Below are 16599 nucleotides of genomic sequence, written 5' to 3'. Positions count from 1 at the left end.
TTTTATCCTAAAAAATAAGTTTCAAACATATTTATCATTGTATTTTTCGAACCTGTGCTAGCAAGATCTACTCACTCGGCTTCAAGTTTCCATAGTGTAGTGTTTATCACGTCCTGCCTAACACGCAGAAGGTCCCCGTTTCGAAAACAGGTGGAAACAAAAGTATTTGTTAAATTTTGTCCAATTTTATCCAAAAAAAAATAAGTTTCAGACATATTAATCAATGTATTTTTTGAATCTGCACTAGCAAGATCTACTCAGTCGGCTTCAAGTTTCCATAGTGTAGTGGTTATCACGTCTGCCTAACACGCAGAAGGTCCCCGTTTCGAAAACGGGTGGAAACAAAAGTATTTGTTAAATTTTATCCTAAAAAATAAGTTTCAAACATATTTATAATTGTATTTTTTGAACCTGTGCTAGCAAGATCTACTCAGTCAGCTTCAAGTTTCCATAGTGTAGTGGTTATCACGTCTGCCTAACACGCAAAATATCCCATGTTCTATACCAAGTGGAAACATTGGTCTTTTTTCTCCCGTTTGTAAATCCTTTTATCATCAAATGGTTTCGCGATACACATCTTTAGCTGTTATGTAGGCAAACACCTCCACAACGATTTATTGATGGTTTACAGAGGAGAAATCTCTGCTAGCACGATCCACTCGGGTGTCAGCAAGTTTCCATAGCGTAGTGGTTATCACGTCTGCCTAACACGCAGAAGGTCCCTGTTTCGAAAATGGGTGGAAACAAGTGTTTGTTAAATTTTGTCCGATTTTATACATAAAAATAACATTTCAAACATATTAATAATTGTATTTTTTGAGTCTCTGCCAGCAAGATCTACTCAGCTGGCTTCAAGTTTCCATAGTGTAGTGGTTATCACGTCTGCCTCATACGCAGAAGGTCCCCGTTTCGAAAACACGTGGAAACAAAGGTGTATATTTTTTTAAATTTTGTCAGATTTTAAACTAAAAAATAAGTTTCAAACATATTGTTGCTCCTCCCTCGGTTTTATGAACCATTCTTTGTCTGAGCCTTCATTTTGGACCAATCTGCCTTGGGAGACCCTACCAGGGGCAAAATGCCCCGGACAGCATAGCTCCCAGGCTCATTTATGTACGCAAACTCCTCTGCCATGATTTGGTGATGGTTCACAGAGGAGAAATCTCTGCTAGCACGATCAACTCATATGTGAGCAAGTTTCCATAGTGTAGTGGTTATCACGTCTGCCTCACACGCAGAAGGTCCCCGTTTTGAAAACGGGTGGAAAAAAAAGTATTTGTTAAATTTTATCCTAAAAAATAAGTTTCAAACATATTTATCATTGTATTTTTCGAACCTGTGCTAGCAAGATCTACTCACTCGGCTTCAAGTTTCCATAGTGTAGTGTTTATCACGTCCTGCCTAACACGCAGAAGGTCCCCGTTTCGAAAACAGGTGGAAACAAAAGTATTTGTTAAATTTTGTCCAATTTTATCCAAAAAAAAATAAGTTTCAGACATATTAATCAATGTATTTTTTGAATCTGCACTAGCAAGATCTACTCAGTCGGCTTCAAGTTTCCATAGTGTAGTGGTTATCACGTCTGCCTAACACGCAGAAGGTCCCCGTTTCGAAAACGGGTGGAAACAAAAGTATTTGTTAAATTTTATCCTAAAAAATAAGTTTCAAACATATTTATAATTGTATTTTTTGAACCTGTGCTAGCAAGATCTACTCAGTCAGCTTCAAGTTTCCATAGTGTAGTGGTTATCACGTCTGCCTAACACGCAGAAGGTCCCCGTTTCGAAAACGGGTGGAAACAAAAGTATTTGTTAAATTTTGTCCAATTTCATCCAAAAAAAATAAGTTTCAGACATATTAATCAATGTATTTTTTGAATCTGCGCTAGCAAGATCTACTCAGCTGGCTTCAAGTTTCCATAGTGTAGTGGTTATCACGTCTGCCTAACACGCAGAAGGTCCCAGTTTCGAAAATGGGTGGAAACAAAAGTATTTGTTAAATTTTATCCTAAAGAATAAGTTTCAAACATATTTATCTTTGTATTTTTTGAACCTGTGCTAGCAAGATCTACTCAGTTGGCTGCTAGTTTCCATAGTGTAGTGGTTATCACGTCTGCCTAACACGCAGAAGGTCCCTGTTTCGAAAACCGGTGGAAACAAAAGTATTTGTTAAATTTATCCTAAAAAATAAGTTTCAAACATATTTATCATTGTATTTTTTGAGTCTCTGCTAGCAAGATCTACTCAATTGGCTTCGAGTTTCCATAGTGTAGTGGTTATTACATCTGCCTCACACGCAGAAGGTCCCTGTTTTGGAAACAAAGGTGTATTTTTTAAAATTTGGTCAGATTTTAAACTAAAAAATAAGTTTCAAACATATTGTTGCTCCTCCCGCGGTTTTATGAACCATTCTTTGTCTGAGCCTTCATTTTGGACCAATCTGCCTTGGGAGACCCTACCAGGGGCAAAATGCCCCGGACAGCATAGCTCCCAGGCTCATTTATGTACGCAAACTCCTTTGCCATGATTTGGTGATGGTTCACAGAGGAGAAATCTCTGCTAGCACGATCAACTCATATGCGAGCAAGTTTCCATAGTGTAGTGGTTATCACGTCTGCCTCACACGCAGAAGGTCCCCGTTTCGAAAACGGGTGGAAACAAAAGTATTTGTTAAATTTTATCCTAAAGAATAAGTTTCAAACATAGTTATCATTGTATATTTTGAACCTGTGCTAGCAAGATCTACTCAATTGGCTTCAAGTTTCCATAGTGTAGTGGTTATCACGTCTGCCTAACATGCAGAAGGTCCCCGTTTCGAAAACGGGTGGAAACAAAAGTATTTGTTAAATTTTATCCTAAAAAATAAGTTTCAAACATATTTATCATTGTATTTTTTGAACCTGTGCTAGCAAGATCTACTCAGTCAGCTTCAAGTTTCCATAGTGTAGTGGTTATCACGTCTGCCTAACACGCAAAATATCCCATGTTCTATACCAAGTGGAAACATTGGTCTTTTTTCTCCCGTTTGTAAATCCTTTTATCATCAAATGGTTTCGCGATACACAACTTTAGCTGTTATGTAGGCAAACACCTCCACAACGATTTATTGATGGTTTACAGAGGAGAAATCTCTGCTAGCACGATCCACTCGGGTGTCAGCAAGTTTCCATAGCGTAGTGGTTATCACGTCTGCCTAACACGCAGAAGGTCCCTGTTTCGAAAATGGGTGGAAACAAGTGTTTGTTAAATTTTGTCCGATTTTATACATAAAAATAACATTTCAAACATATTTATCATTGTATTTTTTAAACCTGTGCTAGCAAGATCTACTCCGTTGGCTTCAAGTTTCCATAGTGTAGTGGTTATCACGTCTGCCTAACATGCAGAAGGTCCCCATTTCGAAAACGGGTGGAAACAAAAGTATTTGTTAAATTTTATCCTAAAGAATAAGTTTCAAACATATTTATCTTTGTATTTTTTGAACCTGTGCTAGCAAGATCTACTCAGTTGGCTTCTAGTTTCCATAGTGTAGTGGTTATCACATCTGCCTCACACGCAGAAGGTCCCTGTTTTGAAAACAGGTGGAAACAAAGGTGTATTTTTTAAAATTTGGTCAGATTTTAAACTAAAAAATAAGTTTCAAACATATTGTTGCTCCTCCCGCGGTTTTATGAACCATTCTTTGTCTGAGCCTTCATTTTGGACCAATCTGCCTTGGGAGACCCTACCAGGGGCAAAATGCCCCGGACAGCATAGCTCCCAGGCTCATTTATGTACGCAAACTCCTCTGCCATGATTTGGTGATGGTTCACAGAGGAGAAATCTCTGCTAGCACGATCAACTCATATGTGAGCAAGTTTCCATAGTGTAGTGGTTATCACGTCTGCCTCACACGCAGAAGGTCCCCGTTTTGAAAACGGGTGGAAAAAAAAGTATTTGTTAAATTTTATCCTAAAAAATAAGTTTCAAACATATTTATCATTTTATTTTTCGAACCTGTGCTAGCAAGATCTACTCACTCGGCTTCAAGTTTCCATAGTGTAGTGGTTATCACGTCCTGCCTAACACGCAGAAGGTCCCTGTTTCGAAAACAGGTGGAAACAAAAGTATTTGTTAAATTTTGTCCAATTTTATCCAAAAAAAAATAAGTTTCAGACATATTAATCAATGTATTTTTTGAATCTGCACTAGCAAGATCTACTCAGTCGGCTTCAAGTTTCCATAGTGTAGTGGTTATCACGTCTGCCTAACACGCAGAAGGTCCCCGTTTCGAAAACGGGTGGAAACAAAAGTATTTGTTAAATTTTATCCTAAAAAATAAGTTTCAAACATATTTATCATTGTATTTTTCGAACCTGTGCTAGCAAGATCTACTCACTCGGCTTCAAGTTTCCATAGTGTAGTGGTTATCACGTCCTGCCTAACACGCAGAAGGTCCCTGTTTCGAAAACAGGTGGAAACAAAAGTATTTGTTAAATTTTGTCCAATTTTGTCCAAAAAAAAATAAGTTTCAGACATATTAATCAATGTATTTTTTGAATCTGCACTAGCAAGATCTACTCAGTCGGCTTCAAGTTTCCATAGTGTAGTGGTTATCACGTCTGCCTAACACGCAGAAGGTCCCCGTTTCGAAAACGGGTGGAAACAAAAGTATTTGTTAAATTTTATCCTAAAAAATAAGTTTCAAACATATTTATCATTGTATTTTTCGAACCTGTGCTAGCAAGATCTACTCACTCGGCTTCAAGTTTCCATAGTGTAGTGGTTATCACGTCTGCCTAACACGCAGAAGGTCCCCGTTTCGAAAATGGGTGGAAACAAAAGTATTTGTTAAATTTTATCCTAAAGAATAAGTTTCAAACATATTTATCTTTGTATTTTTTGAACCTGTGCTAGCAAGATCTACTCAGTCGGCTTCAAGTTTCCATAGTGTAGTGGTTATCACGTCTGCCTAACACGCAGAAGGTCCCCGTTTCGAAAACGGGTGGAAACAAAAGTATTTGTTAAATTTTATCCTAAAAAATAAGTTTCAAACATATTTATAATTGTATTTTTTGAACCTGTGCTAGCAAGATCTACTCAGTCAGCTTCAAGTTTCCATAGTGTAGTGGTTATCACGTCTGCCTAACACGCAAAATATCCCATGTTCTATACCAAGTGGAAACATTGGTCTTTTTTCTCCCGTTTGTAAATCCTTTTATCATCAAATGGTTTCGCGATACACATCTTTAGCTGTTATGTAGGCAAACACCTCCACAACGATTTATTGATGGTTTACAGAGGAGAAATCTCTGCTAGCACGATCCACTCGGGTGTCAGCAAGTTTCCATAGCGTAGTGGTTATCACGTCTGCCTAACACGCAGAAGGTCCCTGTTTCGAAAACGGGTGGAAACAAGTGTTTGTTAAATTTTGTCCGATTTTATACATAAAAATAACATTTCAAACATATTAATAATTGTATTTTTTGAGTCTCTGCCAGCAAGATCTACTCAGCTGGCTTCAAGTTTCCATAGTGTAGTGGTTATCACGTCTGCCTCATACGCAGAAGGTCCCCGTTTCGAAAACACGTGGAAACAAAGGTGTATATTTTTTTAAATTTGGTCAGATTTTAAACTAAAAAATAAGTTTCAAACATATTGTTGCTCCTCCCGCGGTTTTATGAACCATTCTTTGTCTGAGCCTTCATTTTGGACCAATCTGCCTTGGGAGACCCTACCAGGGGCAAAATGCCCCGGACAGCATAGCTCCCAGGCTCATTTATGTACGCAAACTCCTCTGCCATGATTTGGTGATGGTTCACAGAGGAGAAATCTCTGCTAGCACGATCAACTCATATGTGAGCAAGTTTCCATAGTGTAGTGGTTATCACGTCTGCCTCACACGCAGAAGGTCCCCGTTTTGAAAACGGGTGGAAAAAAAAGTATTTGTTAAATTTTATCCTAAAAAATAAGTTTCAAACATATTTATCATTGTATTTTTCGAACCTGTGCTAGCAAGATCTACTCAGTTGGCTTCAAGTTTCCATAGTGTAGTGGTTATCACGTCTGCCTAACATGCAGAAGGTCCCCGTTTCGAAAACGGGTGGAAACAAAAGTATTTGTTAAATTTTATCCTAAAAAATAAGTTTCAAACATATTTATCATTGTATTTTTTGAACCTGTGCTAGCAAGATCTACTCAGTCAGCTTCAAGTTTCCATAGTGTAGTGGTTATCACGTCTGCCTAACACGCAAAATAACCCATGTTCTATACCAAGTGGAAACATTGGTCTTTTTTCTCCCGTTTGTAAATCCTTTTATCATCAAATGGTTTCGCGATACACATCTTTAGCTGTTATGTATGCAAACACCTCCACAACGATTTATTGATGGTTTACAGAGGAGAAATCTCTGCTAGCACGATCCACTCGGGTGTCAGCAAGTTTCCATAGCGTAGTGGTTATCACGTCTGCCTAACACGCAGAAGGTCCCTGTTTCGAAAATGGGTGGAAACAAGTGTTTGTTAAATTTTGTCCGATTTTATACATAAAAATAACATTTCAAACATATTAATAATTGTATTTTTTGAGTCTCTGCTAGCAAGATCTACTCAGCTGGCTTCAAGTTTCCATAGTGTAGTGGTTATCACGTCTGCCTCATACGCAGAAGGTCCCCGTTTTGAAAACACGTGGAAACAAAGGTGTATATTTTTTTTAATTTGGTCAGATTTTAAACTAAAAAATAAGTTTCAAACATATTGTTGCTCCTCCCGCGGTTTTATGAACCATTCTTTGTCTGAGCCTTCATTTTGGACCAATCTGCCTTGGGAGACTCTACCAGGGGCAAAATGCCCCGGACAGCATAGCTCCCAGGCTCATTTATGTACGCAAACTCCTCTGCCATGATTTGGTGATGGTTCACAGAGGAGAAATATCTGCTAGCACGATCAACTCATATGTGAGCAAGTTTCCATAGTGTAGTGGTTATCACGTCTGCCTCACACGCAGAAGGTCCCCGTTTTGAAAACGGGTGGAAACAAAAGTATTTGTTAAATTTTATCCTAAAGAATAAGTTTCAAACATAGTTATCATTGTATTTTTTGAACCTGTGCTAGCAAGATCTACTCAGTTGGCTTCAAGTTTCCATAGTGTAGTGGTTATCACGTCTGCCTAACATGCAGAAGGTCCCCGTTTCGAAAACGGGTGGAAACAAAAGTATTTGTTAAATTTTATCCTAAAAAATAAGTTTCAAACATATTTATCATTGTATTTTTTGAACCTGTGCTAGCAAGATCTACTCAGTCAGCTTCAAGTTTCCATAGTGTAGTGGTTATCACGTCTGCCTAACACGCAAAATATCCCATGTTCTATACCAAGTGGAAACATTGGTCTTTTTTCTCCCGTTTGTAAATCCTTTTATCATCAAATGGTTTCGCGATACACATCTTTAGCTGTTATGTAGGCAAACACCTCCACAACGATTTATTGATGGTTTACAGAGGAGAAATCTCTGCTAGCACGATCCACTCGGGTGTCAGCAAGTTTCCATAGCGTAGTGGTTATCACGTCTGCCTAACACGCAGAAGGTCCCCGTTTCGAAAACAGAGGGAAACATCATGATTTTCATAATTTGGTCTGATTAAACCGTCTTGGCTGCAGCCGGCTTCGCCAACCTGTCCCGGTCAGCTGCTTCCGGAGACCCACAGACAAGCTATGACCTGTAGATCATTTTCTTCAGCCTCACAGCTTCCCTCACGTCTGTACTCCACCATCAGGTATAAGGATTACTGCCAGCACCAGCGCTCCCCGCCTTGTTCCGCCGCTCAATCCACACTGCACCGGACCCTTCATGCTCCTCCTGCGGTTTTATGAACCATTCTTTGTCTGAGCCTTTATTTTGGACCAATCTGCCTTGGGAGACCCTACCAGGGGCAAAATGCCCCGGACAGCATAGCTCCCAGGCTCATTTATGTACGCAAACTCCTCTGCCATGATTAGGTGATGGTTCACAGAGGAGGCATCTCTGCTAGCACGATCAACTCAGGTGTCAGCAAGTTTCCATAGTGTAGTGGTTATCACGTCTGCCTCACACGCAGAAGGTCACTATTTTGAAAACGGGTGGAAACAAAAGTATTTGTTAAATTTTGTCCGATTTTAAACTAAAAAATTATTTTCAAACAAACAGTTTTTGAAGACCTTTACAATCGATCTGTTTTAGAGATACACAGATGTAGCTGTTATATACGCAAACGCCACCACGATCAGGTGATGGTTTACAGAGGAGAAATCTCTTCAAGCACGATCCACTATCTATAAACCCGTATTCACGGATATCGTTATGTTTTCCTGATATCTGCTGTTATTGTCCGCAAGTCATATTTGCGAGCATGCGACAAGTAAGACTGTCAATACAAGAACCTCACTCTGTGTCAACAGCTTCGCCCCTTTGTATTCTTCAGTCATAATTTCATTTCTTGCCATCCCTACTCACAAGATCCAGCAAGTCGGCACGAAGTTTCCATAGTGTAGTGGTTATCACGTCTGCCTAACACGCAGAAGGTCCCCGGTTCGAAACCGGGTGTAAACAATTGTTCGTTTTCTCCACTTTATAAATCCTTTTATCATCGAACGGTTTAGCGATACACATCTTTAGCTGTTATCTAACCCGTAATAACAGTAGATCGTAAAGTTTTCGTGATATCTGCATTTATTGTGCGCAAGCCATATATGTGAGCATTCGACAAGGAAGACTGTCAGTACCACAAGCGCACTCTGTGTCAACCTTTTATCCCTCTCAGTACTCAACAACCAACGCAACAATTGCGTTTTTCCTTAAAATAAAGTTTCACTGTACAGTTGCGTATTTAATCCAAATGTGGATTTAATGCTCTTCCTTTCTTCTTGCTGCAAAACTGAAGAATTCCACGTCATTGGACAAATAAAGGATTACCTCATCTTGTTTGAAATGTTGGAATAATTCGAATTATCTTTCAAAAATGTATGATTCCATTAATTTTCTTCTATATACGCATAAAGACAAACTGCCAATGTTGCGATTAGAGAAGAGTTGTTTTAAAAATTGAAGAATTGAATTTTAGCGCACAACAAAAGTGAACAAGAAAAAAAAGTTACTTTCGCAATCAGTTATTAACGCGCCAAAATGGATGATCCTCCGTAGTTGAATAGTCCAATCATTATTGAGCAACAGCACATCATAATTTGCATGAGCAAGTTTAAATATGCCCTCCTGTACAATTTGATATACAGTGATCCCTCGCTATATCGCGTTTCATCTTTCACGGCTTCGCTGCTTCGCGGATTTTTTTGCGAGTCGTTCATTGCAGTTCTCAAATATAATCGAAGGTGGCATATCCGTTTATAAAAATCTTCTTGCTCAGAAAAAGAAAGAGCGCCAACAACTACCCATAACAATGTTCTTCTCTCGGAGAAAGACTCCTGCGCCTTCAGTAGAAACAGACGCTCCAGCGGAGCGGAGCCAGGACGAAGAGGCACAGCTGGGACTGGGAAATACGCCAGTGACAATGTTTCCAACCTTGTATTACTAGATTAAAATTATTGTTTTAAACAAATTTTGGGCTTTAAAACAGGTTTTGATTTTTGGTTTCATTCTATAGTTCAGTATTGCATTGTAAAATAATAATAAAAAATAAAGCTGACTACTTCACGGATTTCACTTTTCGCGTGTTATTTTTGGAACGCAACTCCCGCGATAAACGAGGGATCACTGTATACACATTGATTGACAACATGGTTGAACAAGTCAAGATATCCAAAAAGGGCTCTAAGAAAGCTGTCGCAAAGTCGACGAAGCCTGCTAGGAAGAAGAGAAGACCAAGGAAGGAGAGCTACGCCATTGACGTGTACAAGGTCCTAAAGCAGGTCCACCCTGACACCGGAATCTCTTCAAAAGCGATGAGCATCATGAACTCATTTGTTAAAGACATCTTCGAACGCATCGCGTCAGAGGCTTCCCGCCTGGCTCACTACAACAAGCGATCGACCATCTCCTCTAGGGAGATCCAGACCGCTGTCCGCCTGCTTCTCCCCGGGGAATTGGCTAAGCACGCCGTGTCTGAGGGCACCAAGGCAGTGACTAAGTACACAAGTTCTAAGTAATCGAATCCAAGTCCAGCAATACAACGTTCCTTTTCAGGACCACCCACTGCTTCTGAGGGTTGCTCTCCCGAATTTGGAGTTTAATCCCGTCAGAAATGTGACACACTACGTTTTGTGAATTGAGACTATAAAGCTTATACAATATACAATTAACTGGGTAATGAAAATTAAAACTAAAATAGGTTCATTTTGAGCTTAGGAAGTAAAGTTTGTTTTACGTCAAGACCGTCGTTCGTCGCATTGACGAAAATAAATTGTTCGAATCTTGAACGCTGAGTAAAAGGACTCCTCACTTGCAAGTTTAATGTCATAGACATGCTCGTGTGAATGTCACCCTAATAAGCTCGCATGGATGTCAAATTTATTAACCTAATGGTTTATGCAAAACTTTGCAAGTTGTAATAAACCTCTTGACATTTCAGACTTCTATCAGCTTCGTATCCTAACTCCCAATACAATATTTTACTGACCACAGTGGCTGTTCGTTCAATACCTCCTGAAAACATACTCATGAGAAAAAGCATATTTGAGCCTAGATATATTGTAATATGATCTGTTAGATTTTAATATAAAGTACAGGTGGGTTCATTAATTTCTTATGACGAAACAACAGGAGCCGCCCGACGCGCCGGCACTTTCTTGTGTTTACTTTCGTTGAAAACCTCGTATTTTAAAGTTAAATAAACTGCCACACTGCCACAATTATTGCATTTTCCTACTGCCATACGTCTCTTCTAATGGGAAAACCACTGAAAAATTCTGGTTTTGAGCATTTTGAACATTTTAAAACGCAAAAGTTGGAGAGAATCTGATGCGAGAGGCACGAATCAACCATGTGAGACGGAGGTTTGAAGCTCGCTGGGATCCATTAAACCCCTCCTTGGCTCCAGTCAAGCTGTCCTCTGGAAGTGATGATAGTGTTTTCACGATCTGAACGAAAAATACGTTGTAAAAGTAATTTGGGGGACAATTTTGTGCCCAAATTGCGGAGGAGAAAACACAACTCTGTCGGCATGTGACCGAGGCGGCAGGATGGGTTCACTCTCCACGGTTCTCATGTGCTTTATAAATCCCGCCTTCCCTTGACGCGATTATTCAAATCCACGACTAACATGGCAGAAGAAGCTCCCGCAGCAGCAGCAGCACCCGCACCGGCGAAAGTGGCCAAGAAGAAGGCTTCAGCTCCGCGCAAGAAGGATGCCGTGCCCCTTCCTAAGCTCATCCTCATCGTCTTGGCCGAGTCTAAGGACCGCAAGGGAACGTCTGTGACGGTCATCAAAAAGAATCTGAGCACTCGGGGTGTAGACCTTCTGAAAGCGAACAAGCGAATTAATTTGACTTTAGCAAGGCTGGTGAGTAATGGCTCTGTTGTCCAGGTGAAAGGAACGGGCGCTTCTGGTTCATTTAAGCTGGCCAAGACGGAGCCTGCGAAGAACGTTAAGAAGGTAGTTAGGAAGTCTCCCGTCAAGGTCAAGAAGCCAGTCTCTAAGTCTAAAGCCCCCGCGAAAAAGGCAGCAGCCAAAAAGACCGCTGTGAAGAAAACTGCAGCCAAGAAGACCGCAGTCAAAAAGGCATCCCCGAAAAAGGCAGTTGCCAAGGCCAAGCCATCACCAAAGAAGGCTCCCAAAAAATCTCCAGCTAAGAAGCCCGCCAAGAAAGCGCCAGCTAAAAAGGCTGCCAAGAAGCCTGTGAAAAAAACAGCAGCCAAGAAGTCAAAAAAATAAATTTGATCAGCACCTTAGTGCACCAAAGGCTCTTTTAAGAGCCACCACAACTTTCACTAAAGACTTTTTCCAAACGTTAACCACGACTTACAATGAAATTTATACAATATAATGAAAATAAAATGGGGCTAGGAGTTCTTGTGATGTACCATCATAGACTAAAATACTAACCCAGAAGAAAGCAGTTTTTGAACATTTTAGTCATGCCTGAAGCGAGCATTCTGACAGTACGTGAAAATACATGCACTTCATTTATAAGATTAAATATAGGGTAATTAAATTATTGTATGTCGATAACTTTATTGAAAGGCAGTCCAAAACCCGTGAAATATCCGGTTCGTTTTGGTTGTTTTTTTTTTTGTCTTCTTACGGGGCCGTTAGACGACGGCAGGAGTGTTTAAAATTTGAATCTTACTCTATCCAATGGTTGATCCGATTTCAGCCCTCCGGCCCTCTTTCGGGACCAATGAGGATTTGGCTTGCGCTGGCGGTGTGTTTATAAGCAGGCTGCCTGCTCTGTCTCGGCATAGTGATTTGTGAACAGAAGAATTGAGCATCAATGGCTAGAACCAAGCAGACAGCCCGTAAATCCACAGGAGGAAAGGCTCCGAGGAAGCAGCTGGCCACTAAGGCAGCCAGGAAGAGCGCTCCCGCCACCGGCGGTGTGAAGAAGCCTCACCGTTACAGGCCTGGAACAGTAGCGCTCAGAGAAATCCGTCGTTACCAGAAGTCCACCGAACTGCTGATCCGCAAGCTGCCCTTCCAGCGTCTGGTCAGGGAGATCGCCCAAGATTTCAAAACAGACCTCCGCTTCCAGAGTTCGGCTGTGATGGCTCTCCAGGAGTCAAGTGAGGCTTACCTCGTCGGGTTGTTCGAAGATACAAACCTGTGCGCTATCCACGCCAAGAGAGTCACCATCATGCCTAAAGATATCCAGCTGGCCCGCCGCATCCGTGGGGAGAGAGCTTAAAACAAGCGCCCTCTACACAACCAACGGCTCTTTTAAGAGCCACCTAAATGTTTCTGAACAGCAGTCATGTGTTCAATATTGTACTACCCACCAGTGTGTAAAGTTTAATAAACAGTATACGGTCAGTTTTATATGGATAGTATTTTACTCAGGCAGTCTTAGTATGCTGAGGTAGAGGCTGTGTTTTTTTGTAAATCTTCGGTGCAGAAATTTTTCCAGGCAAATCAATCACCCTTTAGTCACCGCTGGCGCGTAACTCCGACGGTATGGCGCGAGATTTGAAACGATGACGTAACCGGCCGCAAACCTGGTCATCAAGGAGACACGCCCCGAGCCGCCAGTAGACCATCGTCGCAGCATTTTCAGGATACCGCCCCATACAGGGCTGCAGCGTTTTATAAGAGTTACATGAGCGTTATACTATGTAACTAACCAAGTATATTATCCAATTATAAGTTATAATGCTCTATAGGGGATGTGTGTGGCTCTTAAAAGAGCCGTTTTGGAGATATCGATCCAGGTTTCGGGTGTTTACTTCTTCTCGGTCTTCTTGGGGAGCAGAACGGCTTGGATGTTGGGCAGAACGCCACCCTGAGCGATAGTGACTTTGCCCAGCAACTTGTTCAGCTCCTCGTCATTTCGGACCGCCAACTGCAAGTGACGCGGGATGATTCTAGTTTTCTTGTTGTCGCGGGCAGCGTTACCGGCCAACTCCAGAATCTCGGCAGTCAGATATTCAAGGACGGCGGCCAAGTATACGGGAGCCCCTGCGCCAACTCGTTCCGCGTAGTTCCCCTTCCTCAGCAGTCGATGAACACGACCGACTGGAAACTGAAGACCAGCTCGTGAAGACCGGGTCTTCGCCTTGGCTCTTGCTTTACCGGCTCCTTTACCACGACCAGACATGTTGAAATTTCGGTTTAGCGAGATGACTAACTAACATTTTGGAGGACAACGAGGTTATATAGGTTTAGTGCTGCTCGCTCATTGGACGCTTTGTTCGGAACTACAATCCACCAATCAGTTAACACCATACCAGGGCTTCCTGTGTTGTGTTTTTTCTGAGATTTTCAGAGTAAGAGGTTAAAAGGCAAGTCAGTAAGCTTCAAAATAAACGCAGCAAAAACGCTTAGTAATTAATTCAAGTTTTGGCTCTTTAATATCTCGTTAGTTTTCATAGTAAATATTGTGACTCAATGTCAAAACAAAGCAATTCATATTGTTACAATGATTTAATCTGATACAGGGATTAATCAGGCATTTATTACACATTTTAAGTTAAAACCAATTTTAATTGATTGAGGAAGATCAACCAGCTCTTCGTAGAATATTGAAACATATGCCGAAAGACAGACAATCATCTTGATCAACTAGACAACTTTTCATCCTATTATATACTGTTGGTTTCATCTGTTGTAAAGCGAATTTTGTCTTTGGTTGTCCAGCTACTCAAAGGTACTGACTCAGCATGTTCCAAAGGCAGCAACAACACATGGTTGCCGAACATGCTGCCAAAATTGATTGACCCACGCCTTGACCACTGCTGCTGCCCCCCCTGCCAGCATCATCCAGAGGCTGGTCCGTCATGAACACTATCAGAGGCAAGACAGAAACCCAGAAGCAGGTTCACAATAAATGTAAAGTCATTATTTTTACATTTTTACAAGACAGTTAAAGCATGTGTGCCCCACCTGGCTGTTTGGGCGTGTTTCCATATGTTTTAGGGCCGTCCCATGAGAAAGTAGCTCCAGGTTGTCCACTGCAGTAGCCTTGGTAGGGGGGCTGAGTCAAGTAGGCTTCTGGGGGCCTCGGGGGCCCCTGGTAGATGTGTTCCCCTTCATACGTCTGAGGGTAAGACTATCAAACAAGATGGGGTGCTCATGGTAACATAGTAACATGGTTGCAAGGTAGATCGCATCTATTTAATCAAGCTTTTTTGGGAGAAATTCAGAAGAGGAATTTTGAGGGAATAATGTTTGTGAATGAATGCCAGAAACTCCTTTTGCTTCAGATAATTAAAAAAAAAACAAGATATGAAACTTTCTTATTCAAAAGGCCAATGCCAACTGACAGTGTTGTGTCAGTGTTTCTGCACTACATTTATCAGAACAATGTGGTGTTCATTAGCTTTATTATCTGGTGACGCAGTGCATGATGGGTACCTGGTACATTGAGCCGGGAATGGTTGGAGCATTTCCATCTGTAGAGGCATTAGGTCACATGGTCACATAAACACAGGGTGACAATGGAGTGTAAAGTAGTTCTAGATGGTCACAATTCCCCAATTTTAAATTTTAAGTATGATACAACATTTTGCAGCAGTAGGATTTACAGTTACCATGCTGTTGCTTCCCTGCCATAATTTTATTTGCTCCAAATATCCCAAGCTTCTTTGAGTCGTGAAACTTAATCGAGTCCTAGTGGGATTTTTTGACTAATAAAAATGCTACAAACTACAGACCAACCTGAGGGATAGCTGTATGTCGAGGGGCCACCGAAGACTGAAGGAACATATGGAGGGGGTAGATCACTCATCTGGATGGATGAACTCAATCACAGTAGCAGATTTTGATACTGGAATAAATTAATCAATTTCTGATTTCATTGACATAGAAACAAAGATTTAGTTCTGTTGCACAGCTCTTATAACATTTTTTCTTGGTCATTTGCCATTCGGATAAATGTCCCCTCAGCATTCTGTCTAATATCTGGTCAGCTGCCTCCATAACAGCTGTAATCTAATCTGTTAGGTTCCATGACAACGAGGAAAGAAGCATGTTTTGTTTCCAGTTAAACCTGTGAGCGTCAGCATAAACAAACAGTTCACATATATGGAGACAAAAAACAAGGAGACAGTTTCTCATAACAAAAGACACTCAGATTTCAAACCTGTGGAATTTAGAACATGCAGTCGAAATTCATTGAAAATATTGAGATCATCCTATAATGTCCCTGGCAGCAAACACAGAATAAACAGATCCTTTGTTTTCATGGATTGGCGAATAATTCAAAACACTTAAATAAATATTAGATCCGACTCTTCACTGAGGCAGATTTAAATTATTCACATACAGAATTTGGCAAACTAACTATTTAACCACAAATTTGAAGTTTTGAGATCCATTAACAATTGAAGTAAGTGAAAGAATTCCTTCCTACTAATTTCTGTCCTTAGATTTCAAATAATATTCAAATCTGAATAAAGCTGCATTTTATTGGTAAATCATACATAACGCACACACACACACAAACACACATACATACAAACCTTCTGGTAGCAATCAAGTTCCAAAAATTGCGTCTATTTCTTCAGTTCAGCAGTCGTTCAGCTTAAAGACGATGGATTGATGAAGTGCACAGAAACAGCAAAAAAAGACGGAATGATGTCAGAACTCTCCCTGTCTCCCTCCCTCTCTCTCTCTCTCCCTCCCCCTCTCTCTCTCTCTCTCTCTCTTGCAAACAAACACACACATATCCAAATTTCTTTCTACCGACAAACAAAAGTCAAGGAAAGCCAGAAGTAAGTCTTTCAAATCATTTGCTTCCATTAAATTGCTTTTGTTACCGAATCATTGTTTCAGTGTTTAATTTTCATCTCCAAATCAGGCCTGTTTGGACTTGATGTCAGATTGATCTTCAACCATTTTGTGAACAGGAGAATCGTGCAGCTCACCTGAACCTGGCAGGTGCATAAGACAGGCGGCGAGGGTGGCTTGGCCTCCAGGGTTTACACTAAAACCAGTACGGAATAAGCAAATCTAAACAACACGGTGGTTTAAAACATCACACACA

General features: G+C 40.8%; 5 protein-coding genes and 14 non-coding genes across 19 annotated transcripts; 17 read left to right on the top strand and 2 right to left on the bottom strand.

The window, feature by feature from the left end:
• Window positions 1-271: 271 nt before the first annotated feature.
• On the top strand, window positions 272-344 carry trnav-aac (transfer RNA valine (anticodon AAC)). The gene has a single exon. It is a non-coding gene; the product is annotated as a tRNA-Val (tRNA).
• An 852-nt stretch (window positions 345-1196) lies between these two features.
• On the top strand, window positions 1197-1269 carry trnav-cac (transfer RNA valine (anticodon CAC)). The gene has a single exon. It is a non-coding gene; the product is annotated as a tRNA-Val (tRNA).
• A 286-nt stretch (window positions 1270-1555) lies between these two features.
• On the top strand, window positions 1556-1628 carry trnav-aac (transfer RNA valine (anticodon AAC)). The gene has a single exon. It is a non-coding gene; the product is annotated as a tRNA-Val (tRNA).
• A 100-nt stretch (window positions 1629-1728) lies between these two features.
• Window positions 1729-1801, top strand: trnav-aac (transfer RNA valine (anticodon AAC)). The gene has a single exon. It is a non-coding gene; the product is annotated as a tRNA-Val (tRNA).
• A 785-nt stretch (window positions 1802-2586) lies between these two features.
• trnav-cac (transfer RNA valine (anticodon CAC)) lies at window positions 2587-2659 on the top strand. The gene has a single exon. It is a non-coding gene; the product is annotated as a tRNA-Val (tRNA).
• Window positions 2660-2759: 100 nt separating this feature from the next.
• Window positions 2760-2832, top strand: trnav-aac (transfer RNA valine (anticodon AAC)). Its single transcript has one exon. It is a non-coding gene; the product is annotated as a tRNA-Val (tRNA).
• Window positions 2833-3855: 1023 nt separating this feature from the next.
• Window positions 3856-3928, top strand: trnav-cac (transfer RNA valine (anticodon CAC)). Its single transcript has one exon. It is a non-coding gene; the product is annotated as a tRNA-Val (tRNA).
• A 286-nt stretch (window positions 3929-4214) lies between these two features.
• Window positions 4215-4287, top strand: trnav-aac (transfer RNA valine (anticodon AAC)). Its single transcript has one exon. It is a non-coding gene; the product is annotated as a tRNA-Val (tRNA).
• Window positions 4288-4573: 286 nt separating this feature from the next.
• On the top strand, window positions 4574-4646 carry trnav-aac (transfer RNA valine (anticodon AAC)). The gene has a single exon. It is a non-coding gene; the product is annotated as a tRNA-Val (tRNA).
• A 273-nt stretch (window positions 4647-4919) lies between these two features.
• trnav-aac (transfer RNA valine (anticodon AAC)) lies at window positions 4920-4992 on the top strand. The gene has a single exon. It is a non-coding gene; the product is annotated as a tRNA-Val (tRNA).
• Window positions 4993-5844: 852 nt separating this feature from the next.
• Window positions 5845-5917, top strand: trnav-cac (transfer RNA valine (anticodon CAC)). The gene has a single exon. It is a non-coding gene; the product is annotated as a tRNA-Val (tRNA).
• Window positions 5918-6017: 100 nt separating this feature from the next.
• On the top strand, window positions 6018-6090 carry trnav-aac (transfer RNA valine (anticodon AAC)). Its single transcript has one exon. It is a non-coding gene; the product is annotated as a tRNA-Val (tRNA).
• Window positions 6091-7115: 1025 nt separating this feature from the next.
• Window positions 7116-7188, top strand: trnav-aac (transfer RNA valine (anticodon AAC)). Its single transcript has one exon. It is a non-coding gene; the product is annotated as a tRNA-Val (tRNA).
• A 1302-nt stretch (window positions 7189-8490) lies between these two features.
• Window positions 8491-8563, top strand: trnav-aac (transfer RNA valine (anticodon AAC)). The gene has a single exon. It is a non-coding gene; the product is annotated as a tRNA-Val (tRNA).
• A 1174-nt stretch (window positions 8564-9737) lies between these two features.
• Window positions 9738-10146, top strand: LOC101063148 (histone H2B type 1-A-like). Its single transcript, XM_011611208.2, has one exon. The coding sequence runs from the start codon at window positions 9745-9747 to the stop codon at window positions 10111-10113; it is 369 nt and encodes a 122-aa protein (XP_011609510.1). The 5' UTR covers window positions 9738-9744; the 3' UTR covers window positions 10114-10146.
• A 1043-nt stretch (window positions 10147-11189) lies between these two features.
• On the top strand, window positions 11190-11917 carry LOC105416191 (histone H1-like). Its single transcript, XM_011611209.2, has one exon. The coding sequence runs from the start codon at window positions 11226-11228 to the stop codon at window positions 11835-11837; it is 612 nt and encodes a 203-aa protein (XP_011609511.1). The 5' UTR covers window positions 11190-11225; the 3' UTR covers window positions 11838-11917.
• Window positions 11918-12143: 226 nt separating this feature from the next.
• LOC101062923 (histone H3-like) lies at window positions 12144-12938 on the top strand. The gene has a single exon (XM_011611207.2). The coding sequence runs from the start codon at window positions 12397-12399 to the stop codon at window positions 12805-12807; it is 411 nt and encodes a 136-aa protein (XP_011609509.1). The 5' UTR covers window positions 12144-12396; the 3' UTR covers window positions 12808-12938.
• A 349-nt stretch (window positions 12939-13287) lies between these two features.
• LOC101075392 (histone H2A type 1-H) lies at window positions 13288-13759 on the bottom strand. Its single transcript, XM_003970850.3, has one exon. It carries the CDS (start codon window positions 13711-13713, stop codon window positions 13339-13341), a length of 375 nt encoding a protein of 124 aa, XP_003970899.1. The 5' UTR covers window positions 13714-13759; the 3' UTR covers window positions 13288-13338.
• Window positions 13760-13943: 184 nt separating this feature from the next.
• Window positions 13944-16229, bottom strand: LOC105417454 (cysteine-rich and transmembrane domain-containing protein 1-like). The gene is made up of 5 exons (XM_011611206.2): window positions 16076-16229; window positions 15273-15381; window positions 14970-15007; window positions 14499-14664; window positions 13944-14399 (listed from the first exon to the last, which is right to left on the bottom strand). The coding sequence occupies exons 2-5, from the start codon at window positions 15340-15342 to the stop codon at window positions 14257-14259; spliced, it is 417 nt and encodes a 138-aa protein (XP_011609508.1). The 5' UTR covers window positions 15343-15381; window positions 16076-16229; the 3' UTR covers window positions 13944-14256.
• Window positions 16230-16599: the final 370 nt, after the last annotated feature.

This window comes from Takifugu rubripes, chromosome 15, assembly GCF_901000725.2.
Source record: "Takifugu rubripes chromosome 15, fTakRub1.2, whole genome shotgun sequence".
NCBI classification, from domain to species: domain Eukaryota; kingdom Metazoa; phylum Chordata; class Actinopteri; order Tetraodontiformes; family Tetraodontidae; genus Takifugu; species Takifugu rubripes.
The sequence above is the reverse complement of the archived record's forward strand: the minus strand, read 5'-3'. Positions and strand labels throughout refer to the sequence as shown.

Bases quoted from the DNA above. Each gene is read 5' to 3' on its own strand.
- LOC101063148 (XM_011611208.2), top strand. From the start codon at position 9,745: ATGGTTGAACAAGTCAAGATATCCAAAAAGGGCTCTAAGAAAGCTGTC.
- LOC105416191 (XM_011611209.2), top strand. From the start codon at position 11,226: ATGGCAGAAGAAGCTCCCGCAGCAGCAGCAGCACCCGCACCGGCGAAA.
- LOC101062923 (XM_011611207.2), top strand. From the start codon at position 12,397: ATGGCTAGAACCAAGCAGACAGCCCGTAAATCCACAGGAGGAAAGGCT.
- LOC101075392 (XM_003970850.3), bottom strand. From the start codon at position 13,713: ATGTCTGGTCGTGGTAAAGGAGCCGGTAAAGCAAGAGCCAAGGCGAAG.
- LOC105417454 (XM_011611206.2), bottom strand. From the start codon at position 15,342: ATGAGTGATCTACCCCCTCCATATGTTCCTTCAGTCTTCGGTGGCCCC. The intron at 15,008-15,272 runs GTTGGTCTGTAG...ATGCCTCTACAG, and splicing joins GACATACAGCTATCCCTCAG to ATGGAAATGCTCCAACCATT. The intron at 14,665-14,969 runs GTACCCATCATG...CTTGTTTGATAG, and splicing joins TTCCCGGCTCAATGTACCAG to TCTTACCCTCAGACGTATGA.